General features: G+C 46.3%; 2 protein-coding genes across 3 annotated transcripts in view; both read left to right on the forward strand.

Moving 5' to 3' along the window:
• The window catches only part of LOC138750750 (protein spinster homolog 1-like), a 42,422-nt gene extending 25,768 nt beyond the window's left edge, over positions 1–16,654 (forward strand). The window contains 2 exon segments of the mRNA XM_069912868.1: positions 8,441–8,612; positions 15,941–16,654. Of these exon segments, the coding sequence (XP_069768969.1) occupies positions 8,441–8,612; positions 15,941–16,020 (252 nt within the window). The 3' untranslated portion in view covers positions 16,021–16,654.
• Positions 16,655–17,351: 697 nt separating this feature from the next.
• The window catches only part of eif4h (eukaryotic translation initiation factor 4h), a 30,051-nt gene continuing 20,519 nt past the window's right edge, over positions 17,352–26,883 (forward strand). Inside the window, exons 1-3 of one of the 2 annotated variants that reach the window (XM_069912870.1) lie at positions 17,352–17,474; positions 18,751–18,941; positions 19,807–19,871. In XM_069912870.1, coding sequence (XP_069768971.1) covers positions 17,419–17,474; positions 18,751–18,941; positions 19,807–19,871 — 312 coding nt within the window. In that variant the 5' untranslated portion in view covers positions 17,352–17,418. The remainder of the gene's footprint in view (positions 17,475–18,750; positions 18,942–19,806; positions 19,872–26,883) is intronic. The other variant, XM_069912871.1, reaches the window with a different exon arrangement.

Here is a 26,883-nt window from a genome sequence, read left to right on the forward strand (position 1 = left end):
AGACCCAGTGGGTAGGTATGTAATGATGATGTGCCAGATTTATTCAGAATCTTGGAACTCGCTGAACGTTTATGAACCTAATGAAAATGACCAGGAATTTATGCAGGACATTTTTTTTTTAAAGATAGCAGACACACAGGGACACATTTTACTAGGGGGAGACTTTAATTTTAACCTTGATCCATCAATAGATAAAACCAGGAAGACTATTAGAAAAAATAAAGCAGCCAAATTTACATTGAACTCAATGCATGATTTGAAAATAATTGATATATGGAGAAAACAACACCCAAAAGAGAGAGATTATCATATTATTCAAACAGACATTAAACATATTCTAGGATTGGCATGTTCTTGTTGTCGGCTCAGATTCAGGGGAGAGTTCGAAAGATGAATATAAGGCAAGACTTTTATCAGACCACTCACCCTTGTTATTGACGATTGCTTTAGAGGCATTCCGCCAAAAACATATAGATGGAGGCTAAACTCCATATTGTTAAAAAGGCAAGACTTTTGGGAATACATAGAACAAAAAATCAAAATATATTTTGAGACAAATACAAATTCGGTAACAGACAAATTTATATTATGGGATGCAATTAAGCCCTTTATTAGTGGACAAATAATTAGTTACTCGACTGAGATTAAAAAAGAATATAAAAAAGAGAGAGTAACTATAGAGAAAGATTTAATGAGAAAGGAAGATATAGAGAAAAAGAGAATTGGCAGATAAAAAATTAAAATATGAAACATTACAAAGTGGAGAAAAATATTATGAACACAAAGAAAAGATGTTATGAATTAGGAAAGAAAACCCACAAAATATTAGCTTGGCAACTAAAAACAGAACAAGCAACAAGAACTATCATAGCAACAAGGAAGGAGGATCAACAATTTTCATATAACCCATTAGAGATTAATGGAAATTTAAAAAAATTCTACAAGTCATTGTATCAAACCGAAAATGACAAAATAGATGATTTTTTAAATCAAACATTGAATTACCCTAATTACAATTGGAAGATCAAAATAAATTACTAAAACCCCTGACAATTGCAGAAATACAGGATACGTTAATAACATTACCAAATGATAAAACGCCAGGAGAAGATGGATTCCGTACAGAGTTTTATAAGGTATTTAATAATCTATTAATTCCGCCCCTCTTAGAAGTAATGAAATAGGTGGAAGAGACTCAGAATTTGCCTGACTCATGTAAAATGGCAATAATCACAGTAATTCCAAAAACAGGAAAAGACCTGTTGTCACTGGCTTCATATAGACCAGTATCTTTGCTAAATACAGATTATAAATTAATAGCAAAATTACTAGTGAATAGATTGACAGACTGTGTACCGAAATTAGTGACACTAGATCAGACAGGATTTATTAATGTTTGTAAATTTATTAATCCATACAGCACAAATAAATAAAACACCAACTGTGGCAATAACTCTAGATGCAGAGAAAGCTTTTGATAGTGTGGAATGGAATTATCTGTTTAAAGTACTACAGAAATTCAAATTACTAGAAAAATTTATTAATTGGATTAGAGCACAGTATAATGGTCCTTTGGTAAAAGTGGTAACATGGATATGTTTCAAACCACTTTAAACTGAGTAGGTCAACAGGACAGGGATTCCCATTATCACCATCCCTATTTGCTTTGGCTATAGAACCATTGGCAGAGCTGATCAGAAGGGAACCTACAATAAAGGGAATAAAAAAAGAAGAATTTAAAATTAGCCTATTTGCGGACGATATTCTAGTATATTTAACAGACCCAGATAAATCAATAAAAAGGTAATATATAAAATTGAAAGAATATGAGGTGATATCAGGATACAAGGTTAATAATTGAAGTGATGCCAATGAACAGTCATTATACAAAATGTAAAAAGGAATCCCCTTTTAAATGACAATCACAGGCCATATATTACCTTGGTATCAGAATAGATAATAATTGAACTTATTTGTATAAATTAAACTACCAACTGTTAATAAAAAAATTACAGGAAGATTTAGAGAAATTGAAAGATTTACCATTAACTTTAATAGGGAGATTAAACTGCATCAAGATGAATATATTTCTACAGCTACAATATTTGTTCCAAATGCCTCCGATTCCCTTGACAGGGGAATTTTTAATGAAACTAAATAAATTAAAAAGAAAGTTTTTATGGAAGGGTAAAAAAAATCAAGAGTGGCTTTGGAAAAATTAACATGGGTGTATAAACAAGGAGGATTGCAGCTACCAAATTTCAAAAACTATTACAGGGCAGCACAGTTAAGATATCTTTCAGATTTTTATCAGACGGAAGAAAAACCGGCTTGGCTCAAGATAGAATGATATAAATTAGGAGAAAAGTCCCGGAACATTTACTCTATAAATGGGATGAGAAACTGGCGCCACACAACAATTTACCAATTCTACATCATCTAGTAAAAAACTGAAAGAGAATACATCTGGAGCGAAAGATGATAAATTATCAAATACCAAAAATGTTACTAACGCAAAACCCATTAATTACTTTTACAGTAGGCACTTTTTTTTAAGGAATGGGCTAGAAAAGGAATTAAAAGAATAAAAGATTGCTTTTCGGGAAATAATTAATTAACATTTGAACAGTTAAAAGACATGTGGAATATCACATGGTACAATATTTTCATACTATCAGTTGAAAACCTATTTAAAAGAAAAGTTGGGAACTAGTCTAGGATTACTTGAGAGTAGCTGCTATGAATACTTAATTACAGACACCATGATAGTAAAAAAAATTCTTACAAACGTGCAGCAAATTCCAATACAAGGGAAATGATGAAGCAATGTACAAACCCAAACAAGATGGGGAAAAAGATATAAATATATGAATAAAGAATGAAACATGGGAGGAACTATGTGCAGGGACCATGATTAATACAATAAACCCTTGGTTTCATATGATAATACAATGGGCTCCACAGACTATATGTTACACATCAAAAGTTAAAAGAATGGAATCCAACAATATTGGACTGATGCTTCCGTTGTAAACAAGAAATTGGAAAAACAATACATGCAATTTGGACATGTACAAAAGTGAAAACTTTTGGGAGGATTTAAACTTAATATTAATTATAATTACAAAAAAAAAGATACTAAAAGATTCAAAAATCTTCCTGTTAAACAACATAGAAGACAAAGAATAGGGCCCAAAATTAGACAGGGTTCAAAAAAGATTTGTTATGGTTGCACTTGGAGCAGCAAAAAAGTGCATAATGACAAGGTGGAAAATGGGGGAAAACTTAAAAATACAACAATGGACGATAGAAATGAACAAGTGTATTCCATTCGAAAAAATATCTACAATCTAAAAGACAAACATACAGTATTTGAACAAATTTGAGGACCGCACATAGAGTATACTAGAAACCACTAATTTCAGACCTCCATCTCTTAATGTGATAAGATACAAGTACGAAAATAAATATAGAATTTTGGACGACACAATTTCTTTTTCTTTTCTTTTTATTTCTTGCTTTATGTTATAGGGGAAGGGGGAAGATTGTCACTGTATTTTAATGAGGAATATTTGTATACATTGTTATTAACATGGTTCATGGTGAAGTATTAAATTAAAAAATATATAAAAAAAGAAAGATAGTAGATAAGGAATACTTTGACAGTCAAATAAAGATAATAACGGACACAATAATGACCGAGTTCAGTACTATTAAAAAAAACTATGCAAGAGACAGATTTAAAAGTACAAAGAATGGAGAAGGCTATGGCAGACACGAGAAAGCGAAGTGATGAAGTGGAAGACAGGGATAGGGGTGGGAATGGAGATGAATGAGTTGAGAGAAAAACTAGAAGACAGAGGTAAGGAGATTAAGAAGACATAAGATTTATTTGCCCAAAAAATTGACATTTTAGAGAATTTCAGCAGACATAATAACATAAAGATAGTGGGCGTGAAAGATGGTGAAGAAGGGGCAGATATAAAAGGATTAATAAAAAGATGAATCCCACAGATCTTGGGAGTGGAAGAAATGGAAATTTCTATTTCCAAGAAGAAATAGAAATTGAAAGAGCCCACAGAGTGCTGGCGCCAAAACCGCAGCCACATCAGAAACCGTGCTCCATACTAATAAAACTACTACGATATACAACGAGGGAGAAAATATTGGAACTGGCAATGAAAAGAGTGAAAGAAAATAAGGAACCATTGGAGAACAATGGGGAAATTTTTTAAAAATCCAGATATTAGTTTTGAACTTTTAAAGAAGCGAAAGGAGTTTAATTTAGCAAAACTTGTACTATGAAAAAAAAGATTATAACTTTGTGTTGCGACTTTAGCAGTGTTGAAGGTATTCATCCCTGGTGGGCAAAAGAGACCGTTTTCAGATCCAGAAGAAGCTCATCGCTTTGCAGACCAAATAAGCAAGAAGAAAAAGAGTAAAGGAAATATTAAAACATAGAAACATAGAAGATAGGAGCAGGAGTAGGTCATTTGACCCTTCGAGCCTGCTCCGCCATTCAATGAGATCATGACTGACCTTAAATTTCAGTACCCTGTCCCCACCTTCTCTCCGTAACCTTTAATACCCTTATACTGAAGAAATATATCTAATTCCCTCTTAAATATATTTAATGAACCTGCCTCTGTTAAGATAATGTATATAAATAAGTTGGAATGTTAATAGTTTGAATACAGACTTTTAAGTCGATTACTTCTTCCTTCTTTCATTTCTTGCATTATGTTATAGGTGGGGGAAAGGCGAGAAAAAAATGAAAATGTCACTATATTTTAATGCTAAATATTTATATATAATGTTACTAACAAGTGTTTCAGGGTGAAGTATTAAATAAAAAATTATATTAAAAAATAATCAACAAATTAGCAAGCAAATGCAGTTCATGCAAATGTCCACCACTTCCCTTTGCGTTACTACATCCTCTCAGAAAGAGTGCGTGTGCTTGTAAAGCCTTTGTGTCCTCTGATTTGATTGCTGACCTATAAAGAATCTAGTCTCTGTGGGCCCTTGCGATGTTATGTTCATCACCATAATGAGCTCTAGTCTTTTGCCCTTTTAAATCCTTGGTCTGGATCCATATATTGGCAACTTTTGACAAACTCCTTCGCCTGTTCTCCAGGTTACTGTTCCAGGTAATACAGACGATCTTCACCGTTTCTTGTATTACTTCCAATGTGATGTCCAAAAGATTTCATGAACGTCAGATATTGTAATGGATCGCCAATAAAAATTGGAATTTCCTTCTTGGGTAAACCGTATGAACCTTGTTGCTGCGCTAACAGAGGAGAGATTTCATTTTGTTTTGCTGTGAGTGATATTATATTCTCTTGTGTACCATGTCTTGTGACTGGTTGTCTTGATGTGAATGGAGCAGACAGATCTTGAACTGGTGCCAAAGGTGTAGGACCTTGGGTTGTAAATTATGGCATTGGTGGGAATCCTGGACTTCTCACTGGTTCTCCGGCAACACAAAGAGACATCAATGGTTGAATATGATCAACTTGCATGGCTGAATTTTTTTGAAATGCCCTCCTTTCAGGAATCTCCCTATATTGTGCGCACTGGAGAGATTGAATGTCGCCAGCTCTTTCCATAGGATTGGTCATTATCATTTGAGCACCAGCAGCGACACGCTTGGCTCCTTGCTCGAATATACTCGTTTCTTGTGGCTGCGGTACCCATGGCTCCGAGGGCATGATAGGTGCTGGCCCTTTGGGTACGTCACTTGGAGTGACAAATCTTGCAGAAGCCTGAGGTAATGCTTTCACTTTGGCCATATTCATAGCACGATGTTGCTCAAGCTCAAGTCTTCTCTTTTCTCTATTCAATAATCTATTTTATTCTTCACTAGCCATTCGTATCTTCAGTTGCTGATTCTTTATTTCAGCTTCTTGCCTCATTTGTTGATTCCTGATTTGAACCTCCTTCTCCTCAAAGCAGATCCTTTCCCCAGCCACTTGTTGTTGTGCACTGACAGTGGCCAAGTCTGCTTGCACCTTAGCATGCATAGATGATATGCTTGAAGCTCGCGAAGCTGTTCTGGCTCTAGATGCCGTTGAAGACTTTGAAGATCTTCCTGCGCTCATAACCTTGGAAACACTATCATCAGGATTCACATCTGAACTTTCAGAGACAGCTGATTGAATCTCTATCTTCTGCATTTTGCATGGTACAGCACCAGTGGGACTTTGCAACATACACTAACCTTTAAGCCAGTGAATGAGGCCTGCAATGCCTTGACAGAGTCTTCTTCTTGCTAGTTGAAGCCACTTCTTTGGTTGGTGGGCTCTTCCCAAGTGTTGTCGGTCTGCCTTGCTGGCTCAACTCATGATCAAACAATTCTTTGAGAGGATCTGTTTGCGTGAGGTCTTTAGCCCGACGAGGATTCTTCTTATCCATCTTGGGTTCTTCACACTGCAGCCTGACTTCTCCTGGTTCCTGGGAACTGTAAATGAATTTTGTATCTTACTTGGTTCCTCTAAGAGAGTTGCTGGTGGCAGAATTGTCTCTGTGGTTCTGCACACAAGCTTTTATCTAAATATTTTATGTTTACAAGAAGATTTTCTGGGCTTCTTACTAATTCTGCTCTAGAGCTGTGGCTTACCTTTCTCAAGGACGTGGTCTGTCTGGCCAATTTCAAACTGCGCAATTCACAGAAAGTTTCAAACACTTCTGCAATATTCTATTATTACAGTGTGGACGTCTCTCGGCTTTAAATCAAGTTGTTAATTCTTTTAGACAAATTATTACAAGCCTTTCTTCTGAACAAAGTTCACAATTAAATTTTTATTTGAATCAAAATATAGACGACGCTTTCCTTATTCTAATATATCCCAATTTCAAAGTATCATCTTCCAAAGCGTGAGCTGCGAGATCCCAAATTTTTATCTCTTTAATCGAACAAATCAAACTCTGTGGCCTCTTTTTTTCTTTTCCCTCCCCCTCTCCTTTACTAAGCTAATAATAATAAAAATAAATAGATAAGAAAAGAGTAAAATATAGGAGAATGTCAATCTCAAAGTATAAATCGATCTAAATTGTGGAGCACAGGTTGACCCAGCAGACCAGATATTGAGAGAACTTACAATTTTTAAACCAACACTTTTTGTATACGGACCCCATATTTTCAAAAAGAAATGACACTTGTCGCGTAAATTATAACAAATGTTTTCAAATGGAATACATGAACGCAGTTCTGCACACCATCTCTCGAACCCTACATCTACATCTGATTTCCACGTAGTAGCAATACTTTGAATTCATAAACATTCTATTTGATACATAGTTAATCCCAATTTAATATCTCCCAACAAAAATATCATGGTATCCATCAGGAGTGGAACTCCTCTTACTTTATTCAAAAACTTTGTAATTCTTGACCAAAATATATATACTTTTGGACCAAGCCAAGTAGAATATATAAAATAACCTACATCTAAAACATTAATCTGATAACGTTAAATTAATTTTTTTAACTTCTTAGGTATTAAATATAATTGATGTATAAAATTATATTGTACTAACCAGTACCTAACATTAATAATTTTAGTTGGTTTATGTATCACTTTCAAATGATTTTCATCTATTTTAACATTCAAATCAGATTCTCATTTTAGTCTTGATTTATGAATTCACAGTTTCGGAGTGTTTTTCAGAAGTAAGTTATCCATTTCCTAAATAAACATTAATACTCCATTAGTTATTACCTCTAATTCATTCTGTCTAGATAATTTAATTAAAAAAGCTCGTTCTTGATAATAAGCAAAAAATATTATTTGGTATGTTAAACTGTAGTGAGCCGAATCGCCGCAACATGCAGCTGGTCCAAGATGGCGCGGGCTCCCCTTCATTTCTGAGAAGGAGCCCACACTCAGCACCATACTAAGGAGCCCTCCACTTCTGTGAGCATTTACTGTATGACAGAGATACAAAGATATATAGAGATAAAGATGCAAAAATTCAAAGAAAAATTTCTTGTGCTCACACTTCCTTCACATCTTGTAAAAAAAAGAGGAAGCACTTAGCCTGGGCGGATATTACGACATATTATATCATGGTGACTATGTTAACACAACAAACAATAGTTCTCTTAAAGAGACAGGCACAAAATTAACTAAGAATCAAAACCATAAGGTTTTAAGCTTTACAGTAGGAGCAGAGAGAGTGGGGGGGGGTTGTGTGAGGGGGAATGGGGTAAGGAGTAGGGAGAGAGGGTGGGAGAGCAGGGAGGAGGAGGAAACAATTGGGTGTGGGGTAGAGGAATAGATGGGAGAAGGGGGAAAGTGCTGGAGAGGGCAAGGAGTAGGCTCGGGTGGATATTGGGAGGGGAGTGGGATACTTGGGCTTGATGGTCTTACTCAATCTCCCACCCTCTCTTCCCCTTACTCCCCTATCTTCCCCCCACCCCCTCCTCTCTCCCCAGATTTCAGACACCGTGCGCCGTTCCCGCCCGGACTCGTACCTCTGGGAGTTCCGGAGCATGGAGTATTCCCTGATGTGCTGCAGCTTTGTTGGAGTTCTCGGGGGGGCTGCCTTCTTGGCTACTGCCGTATATGTTGAGGGTGACCGACGTAGGGCTGAGCTGCTTACCCAAGGTAGGTCTATCTGTGGCATCCATCATCCTGTCCCCTCCTCGCCCAGACCTCCTGGCCTGACGACCCCCAATCCACTCTCCCATCCTCGATCTCCCCCCCTTTCTCTAATTTCCCCCTGATCTCCCTTCCTCCCCAATCCCTCTGATCCCCCTCTCACCCCCTTGATCTCTCTCTTCCCCCCTCTCGATCTCCCTCTCTCCCCCTCGATCTCCCTCTCACTCCCCCTCGATCTCCCTCTCTTCCCCGATCTCCACCGATATCTGACCCCGATCTCCCTCTCTCCCCTGCACACCACTCCCAAACACCTGCCACTCTCACCCATCCTTTCCACCTCAACCTCCACCCACCCTTCGTTCGCTTTCCCCTCCCTGGGTGGGTCATCCTGTGGGGCTCAGGCCCAACTGAAACACTACGCCACCCCCTGTCCCCCCCTCTGATTCGCCGACAGGTGAGACCGATTGACCAGCGAGACCCTCCCTCTCCCACCCTCCGTGCAGATGAGACCGGCACCCGCCCGCTGGCTGTGGTAGGAGTCCGGGGTACTGGGTCTTAACTCCCTCTATCCATACCAAATAGGTGAGGGGTGGAGGAGGAGAATAGAGGGGAAACAGAGAAGCGGTGGAGAGAGGCGGAAAGAGAGGGAGGGTGGATTGGTAGGAGGAGGGGGCAGAGAAACAGGGAGAGAGAGGGGTGAGGGGAAGAGTAAACTGCTGGCCGAACACGCAGCTCAAGGGTTAGATATCCCTCTCTCTCTCTTCCCCAGGGTACGGGGATCGACACGGTGAACAGGGGGAGTATTGTAGAACAGGGAGACCTCGGGCTACAGGGACCGAAATGGTGAACGTTGGGGAGTGTTGTGAAACAAAGACGTTGGGGTACAGGGACCGACAAGTTGAATGGTGGGGAGAGTTGCAGAACAGAGATACCTTGGGATACGGGGACCGAGACAGTGAATGGTGGAGAGTGTTGTAGAACAGAAAGATCTCGGGGTACAGGGACCGAGTCAGTGAATGGTGAGGAGTGTTGTAGAACTGAGAGACCTCAGGGTACAGTGACCGATACTGTGAATGGTCGAGCTTGTGGTAGAACAGAGAGACCTCGGGTTACAGAGATCTACATGGTGAACAGTTGGGAGTGTTGTAGAACAGAGACACCTCAGGGTACGGTGACCTATATGGTGAATGGTGAGAAATGTTGCAGAACAGAGAGACATCGAGATAGGGGATCAACACAGTGAACGGTGGGGAGTGTTGTAGAACAGAGAGACCTCGGGAAACAGGGACTGACATGGTGAACAGTGGGGAATGTGGTAGAACAGAGAGACCTCGGGGTATGGGTCTGACATGGTGAACGGTGGGGAGTGTTGTAGAACAGAGAGATATCGGAGTTTTGAGACTGACACGGTTACCGGTGGGAGTGTTGTAGAACAGAGAGACCGCAGGGTACAGGGACCGTCACGGTGACCGGTGGGGAGTGTTGTAGAATAGAGATACCTCGGGAAACAGGGACGGACACAGTGAACAGTGGGGAGTGTTGTAGAAAAGAGAGATCTTGGGGTACGAGTCTGACACAGTTAACGGTTGGGATTGATGTAGAACAGAAAGAGATCTCATTGTACAGAGACCAATATGTTGAATGGTGGGGTGTTGTAGAACAGAGAAACTTTGGGTTACAGGAACCAACATGGTGAATGGTGGGGTGTGCTGTAGAATAGAGAGAGGCCTTGGGTACGAGTCTGACACGGTGAATAGTGGGGAGTGTTGTAGAAGAGAGAGTGCTTGGGATACGGGGACCGACACAGAAAACAGTTGGGAGTGTTGTAGAATAGAGAGACCTCGGGGTACAGGGACTGACACGGTGAACGTTGGTGAATGTTGTAGAACAGAGAGACTTCGGGGTACAGGAACTGACACGGTGAATGGTGGGGAGTGCTGTAGAACAGAGAGAGAAGTTGGGGTACGAGTCTGACATGGAGAATAGTGGGGAGTGTTGTAGAAGAGAGAGTGCTTGGGATACGGGGACCGACACAGAAAACAGTTGGGAGTGTTGTAGAATAGAGAGCCCTCGGGGTACAGGGACTGACACGGTGAACGTTGGTGAATGTTGTAGAACAGAGAGACTTCGGGGTACAGGAACTGACACGGTGAATGGTGGGGAGTGCTGTAGAACAGAGAGAGAAGTTGGGGTATGAGTCTGACATGGAGAATAGTGGGAAGTGTTGTAGAACAGAGTGTCCTTGGGGTACAGGGACCAACACGGAAAACAGTTGGGAGTGTTGTAGAACAGAGAGTCCTTGGGGTATGGGGACTGACACGTTAAACAGTTAGGAGTGTTGTACAACAGAGAGTCCTTGCGTTACGGGGACTGACACGGAAAACACTTGGGAGTGTTGTAGAATAGAGAGACCTCGGGGTACAGGGACTGACACGGTGAACGTTGGTGAATGTTGTAGCACAGAGAGACCTCGGGGTACAGGGACCAACACGGTGAACGGTGAGGTGTTGTTGAACAGAGACCTCTGGGTACAGGGATTGACACGGTGAACAGTGGGGAGTGTTGTAGAACAAAGAGACCTCAGGGTACAGGGAACGATACGGTGAACAGTGGGGAGTGTTGAAAAACAGAGAGGCATTGGGGTACGGGGACCAACATGGTGAATGGTGCGGGAGGGTTGAAGTACAGAGGGAGACGTTGGGGTTCGGGTCTGACATGGTGAACAGTGGGGAGTGTTGTAGAATAGAGACCTCGGGTTACGTGTCTGACATGGTGAACGGTGGGGAGTGTTGTAGAAAAAAGAGACCTCGGGGTACAGGGACGTACACGGTGAATGGTGGGGAATGTTGTAGAACTGAGAGTCTTCAGTGTACGGGGAATGACACGGTCAACTGTGGGGAACGTTGTAGAACTGAGAGACCTCACGGTACAGAGACCGACATGATAAACGGTGGGGAGTGTTGTAGAACAGAGAGCCCTTGGGATATGGGTCAGACATGGTGAACGGTGGAGAGTGTTGTAGAACAGAGACCTCGGGGTACGTGGACCGACACGGTGAATGGTGGGAAGTGTTGGAGAACAGAGAGACCTCAGCGTACAGTGACCAACACGGTGAATGGTGGGGATTGTGGTTGAACAGAGAGACCTCGGCAAACAGAGATCTACATGGTGAATGGTAGGGAGTGTTGTAGAACAGAGACACTTCAGGGTACGGTGACTGGTGGGGAGTTTTGTAGAGTAGAGAGACATAGAAGTATGTGGATTGACACAGTGAATGGTGGGGAGTGTTGAAGAACAGAGACCTCGGGGTACAGGTCTGACATGGTAGGGGTATGGGGACCGACTCGGTGACCGGTGGGAGTGTTATAGAACAGAGACCTCAGGGTACAGTGACTGACATGGTTAATTGTGGGTAATGTTGTAGAACACAGAGACCTCGGGGTATGGGTCTGACATGGTGAATGGTGGGGAGTGTTGCAGAACAGAGGGATATCGGCGTACGGAGACTGACACAGTGACCAGTGGGAGTATTGTAGAACAGAGAGACAATGGGGTACGGGGACCGACACGGTGAACTGTGGGTAATGTTGTAGAACACAGAGACCTCGGGGTATGGGTCTGACACGGTGAATGGTGGGGAGTGTTGTTGAACAGAGAGACCTCGGGATACGGGGACCGACACGGTGAACGGTGGGGAGTGTTGCGAAAAAGAGCGAACTCGGGTATGCGTCTGACATGGTGAACGGTGGGGAGTATTGTTGAACAGAGAAACCTCAGGGTACGGGGACCGACATGCTGAACAGTGGGTAGTGGTGTTTTGGAACAGAGAGACATCGGGGTACGGGACTGACGCGTTGAAAGTTTGGGAGTGTTTTAGAACAGAGAGATCTCGGGGTACGGGGACCGAAAGAGTGAATGGTGGAGAGTGTTGTAGAACAGAGGGAGCTCAGGGTACAAGGACCGACACAGTGAACGGTGGGGAGTGTTTTAGAACTGAGAGACCTCAGGGTACGGGTCCAACATGGTGAACGGTGGGGAGTGTTGCAGAAAAGAGCGAAATCGGGTATGGGTCTGTCACGGTGAATGGTGGGGAGTATTGTCGAACAGAGGAACCTTGGGATACAGGGACCGACGTGCTGAACGGTGGGAGTGTTGTAGAACAGAGAGACCTCGGGGAACGGGAACCGACATTGTGACCAGTGGGAGTATTGTAGAACAAAGAGACCTCAGGGTACGGGAACCGACACGGTGACCGGTGGGAGTTTTGCAGAACAGAGAGACCTCTGGGTACAGGGACCGACATGCTGAACGGTGGGAGTGTTGTAGAACAAAGACCTTGGGCACGGGGACTGACATGGTGAACGGTGGGGAGAGTTGTACAACAGAGAGACTTCAGGGTACGGTGATCTACATGGTGAACGGTGGGGAATGTTGTAGAAAAGAGAGACCTCGGGGTACGGGGACCGAAAGTGTGAATGGTGCGGAGTGTTGTAAAACAGAGAGACTCAGGGTACTGTGACCGACACGGTGAATGGTGGGGATTGTGGTAGAACAGAGAGACCTTGGGGTACAGAGAACTACATGGTGAATGGTAGAGAGTGTTGTAGAACAGAGACACCTCAAGGTACGGTGACTGATACGGTGAATGGTGGGGAGTGTTGTAGGACAGAGAGATCTCGAGAAACAGGGACCGACACAGTGAACTGTGGGGAATGTTGTAGAACACAGAGACCTCGGGATACAGGTCTGACATGGTGAACGGTGGGGTGTGTTGTAGAACAGAAAGACAATAGACAATAGGAGCTGGAGTAGGCCCTTCGGCCCGTCGAGCCAGCACCGCCATTTTACAGATCATGGCTGATCACTACCATCAGTACCCCTTTCCAGCCTTATCCCCATAACCCTTAACTCCTTTGCCCACTAGAGTCTTATCTAGCTCTTTTGAACATAATCAGTGAATCTGCCTCTACCACCCTCTGTGGCAGAGCATTCCACAGATTCACACTTCTCTGGGTAAAAAAATGTTTTCTCATCTCCGTCCTAAAGGGCCTACCCTGTATTCGTAAACTATGCCCTCTAGTCCTCGTCTCCCCCATCATTGGGAACAAGTAATCCGACTTCACCCTGTCTATCCCCCTGATAATTTTGTATACCTCAATCATGTCCCCCCTCATCCTTCTAAACTCCATCAGATACAAGTCCAGTTTTTCTAGCCTTTCAGCATATGTCAACCCCGCCATCCCTGGAACTAACCTTGTAAATCTGCGCTGCACACCCTCTATAGCTAGTATGTCCTTCCTCAAAATTGGAGACCAGAACTGGACGCAATACTCCAGGTGGGGTCTCACCAGGGCCCTGTACAACTGCAGAAGGGCGTCTCTGTTCCTATACTCCAATCCCCTCTTTATGAAAGCCAACATGCCATTAGCCTTCTTCACAGCTTTCTGAACCTGCATGCTAGTCTTCAGTGACCGGTGAACAAGTACTCACAGATCCATTTGCTCCTCCCCACTCCCTAGCTTGTCTCCATTTAAATAATACTCAGCTTTCCTATTATTGCCCCCAAAATGGATAACCTCACATTTGCTTACATTGAACGTCATCTTCCATTCAGCAGCCCACTCCCCCAACCTGTCCAAGTCCCTCTGCATTTTCCTGACATCCTCCTCACACCCCACACCGCCACCCAGTTTCGTGTCATCTGCAAATTTGCTCAAGTTATTAATAATCCCCTCATCCAAATCATTTACATAAATTACAAACAACTGAGGACCCAATACCGATCCCTGCGGCACTCCACTCGTCACGTCCTGCCATCCTGAAAAAGAACCTGGTGAATGGTGGGCAGTGTTTTAGAATAAGAGACCTCGGGTTACAGGGCTGGAGCGAGGGGAAGTGGACGGGTCTTGGAGTTCCGAAGGGTTGCTGGGAGAGAGTTAGTTCATAGGGACACGTGGGCATATTGGGTCGACCCTGGTTGGTGGGAGGGGGGGGGTGGGATTTATAAGTCCAGCAGGGAGGAATGGGGTGAAGGACCTCTTCCTACTCTGGAAAACACTTTGGTGGATGGAGATTTACAAATGGGGACCCATGGATCTCATTTATTGGTGGGTGAGGGAGGGCCAAATAGCCTTTTTTTGATTTCCATTGCGTCAGACCCAAGGTATGGGACTCTTTCCACCCAGGAGAGGTATCCCTGCATTTCCCACTGTGTTGGAGTTGGTAGGTAGTGTGTTGGATGCAGTGTACATGGACCACGGCAACAGGGAGAGGGATTTCCATGTTTCACACAGTTGTATAGTGATGTGTTGAACGTGGTGTGTGTTGACTACCTCCAAAGGGGAGAGGAACCTTCCCAATGTTTTATGTTTGGTGGGAGTGTGGCAAATCTGGTGTTTGTGGAATATCTCCACCCTCGAGTGGGATTTCTGGATTTCCCTCTGTATTGTTGGCTGGTTGTGAGTTGGATGCAGTGTACGTGGACCAACGGTTAAAGTCAGTGGGTTTTTTATGTTTCATTCAGTTGGTAGTTAGTGTGTCAGATGTGGTGTGCATGGACTACCACCAACGGGGAGAGGAATCTCCACGTTTCCCATTGTATTCATTTTTGGAGGTGGCACATTGGATGCAGTGTACATGGACCAAATCCAATGGGGAGATGATCCTCCAGCTGTCTTAGGTTTGGGAGAGAGCGTGTCGGATGAGGTGTGTGTGAACTGCCTCACCCTTTGAGAGGGATTTCCTTAATTCCCTCTGCATTGGGATTGAAAGGTAGTGCATTGGATGCAGTGTATATGGACCAATTCCAACAGGGAGAGGGATCTCTGTGTTTCCCTCTGTATTCATGTTGGGTGATAGTGCGTTGGATGCAGGGTACGTGGACCAACTCCAACAGGGAGCGGGATCTCTGCATTTCCCACTATTCACGTTGGGAGGTCTTGTGTCGGATGCAATGTATGTTCCTCCACTGTATTGTTGGGAGGTAGTGCATCGGATGCAGATGACGTGGACGTTAACTCCACTGGGGAGAGCAGGGAGGAAGATCTCCACTGAGGGTGCATTGAGAGTGGGTAACTGATGGGAGCAGGTCTGGAGCTCCTGATCCCAGAATCAGAGTGGTCCAAGAGTGTTCCTGGTGATTGGGGACAGTGGTACTGGTGGGATGTTATCCCTTTTCAGCATGTTGACTGACACCTTTCTCCTCCTGCCTCCCTCCCCTTCTCCATCTCTTTCTCTCCCCCTCTCTCTGCTCTTCTCTCCACTCCCTTTCTCTCTTCCCCCTCTCCACCCCTTTCCTCTCACATTCTCTCCCCCTCCACCCCTTCCCAACCCAGCGCCAGAACCCGAAGAACAAATCGTGGTGCCGCGGGAGGGGAGATCTCTGAAACTCCCAGTGACGAGCGTCCTCTTTTAAAGGCAGTCGTGTCAACAATCGTGATACCACCCACCCACACATAAACCTGAGGGAGGGGTGGGGGATGAACAGGATCAGGGAGAGAGCTATGGGGAGAAACCAAAGGGGGAGAGAGGGGATGGAGAGAGAGGGGGATAGAAACAGGAGAGAGAGAGGAAAGAAGGGAGCATAGAAAAGGGAGAGAGAGCGGAGAGATACAGGTGGAGAGAGATCGGGATGGGGTGGGAGAGATGGAGGAAAGGTAGGCCAGGATGGGGGAGTAAGGGACAGGGGAAGGAGAGAGAGGGGGAAGGAGAAAGAGGAGACGGGAGAGAGAGAGAGAGATGGGGCAGCAGATGGAGAAGGAGAGGTGGATTATAGAAAGGGGAGCAAGAGGGGAGACGGTAGAGAGAGAGGTGAGGGTGATTTCACAGTCTCTCCTGACCCTGGGAGGCGTTCTCTCCTCTCCCAGGATTTGGTGGTCAGAGGGCAGAGTGGTGGGAGGTGTTGGATGAGAGCTGTCTCTCGCTCTCCAGGAGGCAGGGCTTTCCTGGGTCGGGCCAGACACCGGTTTGCTTCAGAAATCCTTTTAAATTTAACGATTGCATGATTACCGACTTTCGATATCGCAAAGAAATAAATATTGATACCTGTTGCTTGTGGTGTGGCTGTTCAATACAACCGAAGGACACGCTCTCCCAGGGTGGGACACAAAGTAAAGCTCCCTCTCCCCCTGTCCTGTCACACACACCTGGGGGTGGGACACAGAGTAAAGCCCCCTCTCCCTCCGCCCCGTCACACACACCCGGGTTGGGACACAGAGTGAAGCTCCTCTCCCCCCCCCCCCACTTGTCGTCACACACTCCCAGGGTAGGACAGAGTGAAAAACCCCCCTTCTGCCTTTATTAAAGATGGCCGCCACACTTCAATCAGTCACAGCGGCCAAATGAGGAGGGGGAAAGATTCTCTTCATTTTTCCGACTCATCCACAGCCCCTGACGCGGATTCACGGCACCTCCCAGCCCCTGGTGTCGAAATCCGCCGCCTCTCGTCTTCGGGGCCCTATTCCCGGCTGCTGAAACCCAATAAAACCCGCAGGGGAGGCACTGAGTTTGCGCGCCTACCTGCCAGGCATCTAGGACCCTTCGTTGCCCTCACGTCTAAGCGTCCACGCGATTCGCCTGTTCATATTTTAAATATTTCTTACTGTGGGAGATGGATCGTTTGAAGGGAAAGGGTGATGAAGACGGGAGAAGAATGCCCGGGGCTTGCTGTCAGACTGGGGAAGGGGCCGGTTGTTGAAAAGGGAAGGTGGGGGCCCGGGACATTCTGGGCTGCTCTGTCGCGGTGCCTGATGGGAAGAAGGGCGGGGAGGGGGCGGGTCCTTGGCCCTGCCGAAGAGCCCAAAACGAAGGCGAGATGGCGGATTTCGATGACTTTGATGACCGGACTTACAGCAGCTTCGGCAGCCGGAGGTGAGGGCGTGCGAGGCGGCCCGCCGGCCGAAGGGATGACGAGGACAACAGGGCCGGATGGCGGCGGATTGCGCCTAGGCCGCAGGCTTCAAGTGGCGCAGGGATCCCGGGCGGGAATTCTTGGGGGGGGTGGGGGGTGTCAAGCAATTGAACAATTCCCGTAACCCCTTAAACCCGCGGGGAGGGAGGGTCAACCAATTGAGCAATTATCTGGTTCCCCCTCAAACACGGGGTTTCGGACAATTGAGCAATTACCCACATCCTGTCAAATCCGGAGCTGGGTGTGTGTGTGGGGGTCGCCCCCCCCAAGCCTTCAAACCACAGGGGAGGGGGGGTGTCAAACAATTGAGTAATAGCCAGGCGGGGACCCCCCCCTCCCTCAGACCCGGGGGTTCGGACAATTAAGCAATAACCGGGACACCATCAGACCAGGGGGTGAAACATTGAGCAATCCTCAGACCAGGGGGTGAGACAATCGAGCAATAACCAAACCCCTCAGACCAAGGGGTGAGACAATTGAGCAATAAGCAGACACCCTCAGACCAGGGGGTGGGATAGTTGAGCAATACCCAGACCCCCTCAGACCATGGGGTGAGACAATTGAACAATAACCAGACCCCCCCCCCATCTGTGTTTTGTCCATACCCTCTCATGGAGATTGTTGGAGCAGAGCACGAGGGGGTGGAGGGATCTTTGAAGGGGTTTAGTGTCTCCATTCCCCTCCCCCCCACCCTGTCTCTGCACCTGCTGTGGGAGAAGTGAGAGAGGGGGTGGGGGGAGAGAGAATGGGATGGGGAGGGAGGGGAAGGGCCAGGGGGGTGAGAGGTGGGGAGGGAGAAGGGATTGTGAGAGGGGGTGGAGGAGAGATAGTGGGTGGGAAGGGAGAGGGGGATATGGGAAGAGGTAGGAAGAGGGGGATGGGGAGAGAGAAAGGAGTGGGAGGAGAGATGGTGGGGAGGGAGAGAGGGGGTGGGGAAGGAGAAAGGGAGGGGGTGGGAGAGAAGAGTTGGAGAGGGGAGTGCAAGAGGGTGGGGGGGAGAGAGAGCAGAGGTGGGGAGACATCAGGTGGAGAAACTCCATTGATTGATTTCACTCTCCTGTCTCCATCTCCATTGCACTCTTCCTGTCCCTCCCCTCCACTGTTCCCGAAATCCCCACCCTTCCCCATCTACCTCTGACCCCTTCCTTTCACTCTACACCCCCTCTGTAAAACCATCCTTCTCTTTCTGCCACCTATCTACACCTCTCCACCCTCTTCCTCCCGCTGCCCCATCAGGCGCCCCCGTGGAGGTGGAGCTGGGGACATGCCCCGCAGACAGAAGGAGCTCCCAGTAGAGCCCCCATTCACAGCCTTTGTTGGGAACCTGCCCTTCAACGCCGTGCAGGGAGACATTGATCACATCTTCAAAGACCTGCACGTCCGGTCCATCCGATTGGTCAGGGACAAGGAAACAGACAAGTTCAAAGGTCAGTGTGAGCCCAATGGGAATGGTGCACGGGGCTCCTGGAGTGGGATACAGGGCCGGAAACTGTGCACAGTGCTCCTGGTGTGGGATACGGAGATAGGGATATGTGCATGGTGATTGCGGTGTGGGATAGGGAATTTGGGACTGTGCACGGTGATCCCGGTGTTAGATAGGGAGCTAAGCCCTGTGCGCGGTGATCGCAGTGTGGGATATGGAGACCAAGATCTGTGCATGGTGATCCCACTGTTGGATAGGGAGATAGGGACTGTGCACGGTGATCGCAGTGTGGGATATAGAGACCAAGATCTGTGTACGGTAATCCCGGTGTTGGATACAGAGAGCAGGAACTGCCTGTTGGTCTTGGTGTGGGAAACAGAGACCGGGAACTATGCATGGTGTTCCCGGTGTGCGATACAGAGTCCGGACTGTGCACGGTCATCCTGGTGTGGGATATGGAGACCGGGACTGTGCACGATGATCGCGGTGTGGGATATGGTAACCGGGACTGCACGGTGATCCCGGTGTGTGATACGGTGACCGGGACTGTGCACGGTAATCCCGGTGTGGGATACAGAGACCAGGAACTTCCCGTTGGTCTTGGTGTGGGATACAGAGACCGGGACTGAACACACTGATCGGTGTGGGATACAGAGACCGGGACTGTGCACGGTGATCGCGGTGTGGGATACGGTGACCGGGACTGTGCACTGTGTTCCTGGTGTGGGATACGGTGACCGGGACTGTGCACGGTGATCGTGGTGATCAGTGATCGTGGTGTGGTTTGCCCCAGGGATACAGACCCAGAAACCAGTCTCAGTGTTGTATTTGAAGATTAGGTTCTAACTTTGTACTTTTGATATTGCCAGGTTTCTGCTACGTTGAATTTGATGACGTTGAAACTTTAGAGGAGGCACTAACATTCGATGGAGCGGTAAATATGCAGAGATGTACTGAGCTTGTGGGATTTATAGGGGGTTTAAAATATAGAGTAATAGAACCCCTGGAGTGGGTCACAGGCTGGGATCTGATATAGAGGTTCAGGGGAATTATATATAAAATAACAGATCCTCTGATGTGAGTTACAGGCTGGGGTCTGATCCAGGGGTTCATGGGGTTTATATATAGCATAACACATTCCTGGGAGACGGTCATAGGGTGGAATCTGATCAGGGGTTCCCCTCATGTTCCCCTTATAATTTTCCCCCTTCAATCTTAAACCATGCCCTCTAGTTTGAATCTCCCCCACTCTTAATTGAAAAAGCCTATCCACGTTTACTCTTGTCTGTCCCTTTTAAAATCTTAAACACCTCTATCAAGTCCCCTCTCAATCTTCTACACTCCAGAGAAAAAAGCCCCAGTCTGCACAACCTTTCCCTGTAACTCAAACCTTGAAATCCTGTCAACATTCTCGTGAACCTTCTCTGCACTCTCTCTATTTTGTTTATATCTTTCCTATAATTTGGTGACCAAAACTGTACACAGTACTCCAAATTTGGCCTCACCAATGCCTTGTACAATTTCATCATAACCTCCCTACTCTTGAATTCAATACTCCGATTTATGAAGGCCAACATTCCAAATGCCTTCTTCACCACACCATCTACCTGAGTATCAGCCTTGAGAGTACTATTTACCACAACTCCTAAATCCCTTAGTTGCTCTGCACATCTCAATAGCCTACCATTTAATGCATATGACCTATTTAGATTTGCCTTTCCAAAATGTAACACCTCACACTTATCTGTATTAAATTCCATCAGCCATTTCTCAGCCCAGACCTCTAGCCTTCCTAAATCACCTTTTAATCTACGGTAATCTTCCTCACTGTCCACAACACCACCAATCTTTGTATTGTGGTTATATAGAATAACAGATACCTGGGAGTGGGTCACAGGCTGGGATCTGTCCATGGGTTGTGAGGTTATATGTAGAATAACATATCCCTGGGAGTGGGTACAGGCTGGGACCTGATCCAGGGGTTCGTTGTTTTTTATAGAATAACAGATCCCTGAGAGTGGGTACAGGGTGGGATCTTGTCCAGGGGTTCTGGGGGTGTGTGGTTATATATAGGATAACAGATACCTGGGAGTGGGCCACAGACTGGGGTCAGATCCAGGGGTTTGAGGGGTTTATATTTTGCATAACAGATACCCGGGAAAGGATTACAGGCTGGAATCTGATCAATGTTTGGGCAGAGGGGCGGTGTATATGTAAAATAACAGATTCCTGGGAGTGGGTCAAAGGCTGAGATCTGTCAATGGGTTGTGGGGTTCTGTATAGAATAACAGATCCCCAAGAGTTGGTTACCTGCTGGGATATGTCCAGGGTTTTGGGAGTGTTGTAGAATAACAGATCCCCGGGAGTGGGTCACAGGCTGGTATCTGATCCAGGTGTACAGGTGAGGGGTTTATGTACAGAATAACGTATCAACGGGAGTGAGTCACAGGCTGGGATCTGATCCAGGGTTATGGGGGGGGGGGGGGGTTCTCACCTGTAGAATAACAGATCCCCGGGAGTGGGTCACAGGCAGGGATCTGATCTCAGGTCCAGGGGGATTATATACACAATTACAGATCCCTGGGAGTGGGTGACAGGCTAATTTCTGATCCAGTGGTTTGGGGAGTTTATATAGAGAATAACAGATCCCTGGGAGTGGATCACAGGATGGGATCTGTCCATAGTTTGTGGGGTTATGTAGAGAATAACAGATCCCTGGGGGTGGGTTACATGCAGGGATATAATCCAGCGGTTCGGGGGGTTCATGTATAGATTAGGAGATCACTGTAAGTGGGTTACAGTCTGGGATCTGATCCAGGTGTTCAGGTGAGGGGTTTATGTATGGAATAACAGATCCTCGGTAGTGGGTCACAGGCTGGCATCTGGTCCACTGGTTTGGGGGGGGGTTCATATATAGAATAACAGATCCCCGAGAGTGGGTTACAGGCTGTGATCTGTTCTAGGTGTTTGACGGTTTTAATGTAGAACTACAGATCCCCGCGAGTGGGTCACAGGCTGTGGTCCAATACAGGTGTTCGGGATGTTTATGTATAGATGAACACAAACCTTAGAGGTGGTCACTGGCTGGGATCTTGTCCAGGAGGTTTATATATAGAATAACTGATCCCCGGAAATGGGTCACGGGCTTTAATCTGATCCACGGGTTCGTTGGGTTCATGTGTAGAATAACAGATCCCTGGGACTGGGTTACCGGCTGGGATTTTGTCCAGGGGTACTGGGGTTGTGTGGTTATATATAGAATAATAGATACCTGGGAATGGACACAGGCTGGGATCTGATCCTGGGGTTTAGGAGTTTTATATATAGAATAACAGATCCCCGGGAGAGGCTCACAGACTGGGGTCTGATCCAGAGGTTCGAGGGGCTTATATACAGCATAACAGATCCCCGGTAAAGGGTTACAGGCTGGAATCTGATCAGTTTTTGGGCGGGGGGGGGTGGGGCAGGGTATATGTAGAATTACAGATCCCCGGACTGGGTCACAGGCTGGGATCTGATCCAGGGGTTCGGGGGTTTATATATAGAATAGCTGATCCCTGAGACGTGGGTTACAGGCTGGGATCTGATCCAGGGTTTCGGGTCATGTTTATAAATAGAATAACTGATCCCTGAGTGTGATTTACACGCTGGGATGTCGTTCGGGGGTTCATATATGGAATAACAGATCCCCGCGAGTGGCTCACATGGTGGGGTCTGATTCAGGGGTCTGGGAGGTTTATATATAAACCTGGGATTGAGTTACAAGTTGAGATCTGACCAGGGGTTTGAAGGGTTTATATCTAGAATAACAGATCCCCAAGAGTGGGTTACACGATGAGATATAATCCTGCGGTTCGGGAGGTTCATATATAGAATAACAGATCAGTGGAAGTAGGTGGGGATCCAGGGGTTCAGGTGGGGGTTTATGTACACCATAACAGATCCCTGGGAGTTGATCACAGGTTGGGATCTGATGCAGGGATTCGGGAGGTTTACATATAGAATAACAGATCCACAAACGTGGATCACAAGCTGGGATTTGATCCAGGGGTTCAGGAGGTTTATATATAGTACAACAGCTCCCCAAGATTGGAACACAAACTGGGATCTGATGAAGGGTTTGGGAGATTATATATAGAATAACAGATCCCTGAGAGTGGGTCACAGGCTGGGATCTGATCCAGGGGTTCGGGGGTTTATATATAGAATAACAGATCCCTGAGAGTGGTTCACAAACTTGTATCTGATCAATTGGTTCGGGAGTTTGATATTTAGAATAACAGATCCCCAGGAGTGGGTCACAGGTTGGTATCTGATCCAGGTGTACAAGTGAGGGGTTTAGTTGCAGAATAACAGATCCCAGGGAGTGGGTCACAGGCTGGGGTCCGATCCAGGGGTTCGGGAGGTGTACATATAGATAACAGAACCCTTAGAGTGGGTCACAGGCTGGGATATGATCCAGGAATTCGGAGGGTGGGGTTTATATATAGAATAACAGATCCCCAGGAGTGGGCCACAGGCTGGGATCAGATCCAGGGGTTCGGGGAGGGGGGTGGTTTATATATAGAATAACAGATCCCCATGAGTGGGTTACCCGCTGGAATATGAGCAGGGGTTCGGGAGGTTGATACATAGAGTAGCAGATCCCCGGAAGTTGGTCACAGGCTGGGATCTGATCCAGGTGTTCAGGTGAGTCGTTGATGTACAGAATAACTGATCCCCGGGAATGGGTCATAGGCTGAGTTCTTATCCAGAGGTTTAGGGGTGGGTTCATTTGTAGAATAACAGATCCCCGGAAGTTGGTCACAGGCTGGTATCTGATCCAGGAGGTTTATATATAGAATAACTGATTCCCGGGAATGGGTCACAGGCTAGGATCTGATCCAGCGGTTCAGGGGGATTTATATATAGAATTACTGATCCCCGAGAATGGTTCACAGACTTGGATCTGTTCAAGGGGTTTGGGGAGTTTATATAAAGAATAACAGATCCCCAGGAGTGGGTCACAGGCTGTTGTCCATCCAGGGTTTCGGGAGGTTTATATATAGATTAACACAACCCTTAGAGTTGGTCACAGGCTGGGATCTGATCCAGGAGACCAGGAGGTTTATATATAGAATAACTGATTCCCGAGAATGGTTCACAGACTTGGATCTGTTCAAGGGGTTTGGGGAGTTTATATATAGAATAACAGATCCCGGGAGTGGGTTACAGGCTGGGATCTTGTCCAGGGGTTCTGAGGGTGTGTGGTTATATATAGAATAACAGATAACCGAGAGTGGGTCACAGGCTGGGATCTGATCCAGGGGTTCGGGAGGTGTACATATAGATAACAGAACCCTTAGAGTGGGTCACAGGCTGGGATATGATCCAGGAATTCAGAGGGTGGGGTTTATATATAGAATAACAGATCCCCAGGAGTGGGCCACAGGCTGGGATCAGATCCAGGGTTTCGGGGCAGGTTTATAAATAGAATAACTGATCCCTGAGTGCGGTTTTCACGCTGGGATGTGGTTCAGGGGTTCATATATGGAATAACAGATCCCCGGGTGTGGGTCACAGGCTGGGATCTGATCCAGGGATTCGGTGGTTTATATGTAGAATAGCAGATCCCCAGAAGTTGGTTACGGACTGGGGTCTGATCTAGGGGTTCGGTGGGGGAGGGGGTTATATATAGAATAACAGATCCCCATGAGTGGGTTACCCGCTGGAATATGAGCAGGGGTTCGGGAGGTTGATATGTAGAGTAGCAGATCCCCGGAAGTTGGTCACAGGCTGGGATCTGATCCAGGTGTTCAGGTGAGTCGTTGATGTACAGAATAACTGATCCCCGGGAATGGGTCATAGGCTGAGTTCTTATCCAGAGGTTAGGGGTGGGTTCATTTGTAGAATAACAGATCCCCGGAAGTTGGTCACAGGCTGGTATCTGATCCAGGAGTCCAGGAGGTTTATATATAGAATAACTGATTCCCGGGAATGGGTCACAGGCTAGGATCTGATCCAGCGGTTCAGGGGGATTTATATATAGAATTACTGATCCCCGAGAATGGTTCACAGACTTGGATCTGTTCAAGGGGTTTGGGGAGTTTATATATAGAATAACAGATCCCGGGAGTGGGTTACAGGCTGGGATCTTGTCCAGGGGTTCTGAGGGTGTGTGGTTATATATAGAATAACAGATAACCGAGAGTGGGTCACAGGCTGGGATCTGATCCAGGGGTTCGGGAGGTGTACATATAGATAACAGAACCCTTAGAGTGGGTCACAGGCTGGGATATGATCCAGGAATTCGGAGGGTGGGGTTTATATATAGAATAACAGATCCCCAGGAGTGGGCCACAGGCTGGGATCAGATCCAGGGGTTCGGGGAGGGGGCTGGTTTATATATAGAATAACTGATCCCCAAGAGTGGGTCACAGGCTGGGATCCGATCCAGGGGTTCAGGGGTTTATATATAGAATAGCTGATGCCTGAGAAGTGGGTTATAAGCTGGGATCTGATCCAGGGTTTCGGGGCAGGTTTATAAATAGAATAACTGATCCCTGAGTGCGGTTTTCACGCTGGGATGTGGTTCAGGGGTTCATATATGGAATAACAGATCCCCGGGTGTGGGTCACAGGCTGGGATCTGATCCAGGGATTCGGTGGTTTATATGTAGAATAGCAGATCCCCAGAAGTTGGTTACGGACTGGGGTCTGATCTAGGGGTTCGGTGGGGGGTGGGGGGGGGTTAGAAATAGAATAACAGATCCCCATGAGTGGGTTACCCGCTGGAATATGAGCAGGGGTTCGGGAGGTTGATATGTAGAGTAGCAGATCCCCGGAAGTTGGTCACAGGCTGGGATCTGATCCAGGTGTACAGGTGAGTCGTTGATGTACAGAATAACTGATCCCCGGGAATGGGTCATAGGCTGAGTTCTTATCCAGAGGTTTAGGGGTGGGTTCATTTGTAGAATAACAGATCCCCGGAAGTTGGTCACAGGCTGGTATCTGATCCAGGAGGTTTATATATAGAATAACTGATTCCCGGGAATGGGTCACAGGCTAGGATCTGATCCAGCGGTTCAGGGGGATTTATATATAGAATTACTGATCCCCGAGAATGGTTCACAGACTTGGATCTGTTCAAGGGGTTTGGGGAGTTTATATAAAGAATAACAGATCCCCGGGAGTGGGTTACAGGCTGTTGTCCATCCAGGGTTTCGGGAGGTTTATATATAGATTAACACAACCCTTAGAGTTGGTCACAGGCTGGGATCTGATCCAGGAGTCCAGGAGGTTTATATATAGAATAACTGATTCCCGGGAATGGGTCACAGGCTAGGATCTGATCCAGCGGTTCAGGGGGATTTATATATAGAATTACTGATCCCCGAGAATGGTTCACAGACTTGGATCTGTTCAAGGGGTTTGGGGAGTTTATATATAGAATAACAGATCCCGGGAGTGGGTTACAGGCTGGGATCTTGTCCAGGGGTTCTGAGGGTGTGTGGATATATATAGAATAACAGATAACCGAGAGTGGGTCACAGGCTGGGATCTGATCCTGGGGTTCGGGAGTTTTATGCATAGAATAACAGATCCCTTGGAGTGGGTACAGGCTGGGGTCTGATCCAGTGGTTTGAGGGGGTTCATATGTAGAATAACAGATCCCCAGAAGTGAGTCACAGGCTGGGTTCTGATCCAGTGGTTTGGGGGGTTCATATGTAGAATAAGAGATCCCCGGAAGTGGGTCACAGGTTGGGATCTGATCCAGGGGTTTTGAGGGTGAGTGGTTATATATAGAATAACAGATAACCCAGAGTGGGTCACAGGCTGGGATCTGATCCTGGGGTTCGGGAGTTTTATGCATAGAATAACAGATCCCTTGGAGTGGGTACAGGCTTGGGCCTGATCCAGGGTTTTGGTGGTTTATATATAGATTAACAGATCCCCTGGAGTGGGTCA

Source organism: Narcine bancroftii, unplaced genomic scaffold, assembly GCF_036971445.1.
Source record: "Narcine bancroftii isolate sNarBan1 unplaced genomic scaffold, sNarBan1.hap1 Scaffold_254, whole genome shotgun sequence".
NCBI lineage: Eukaryota > Metazoa > Chordata > Chondrichthyes > Torpediniformes > Narcinidae > Narcine > Narcine bancroftii.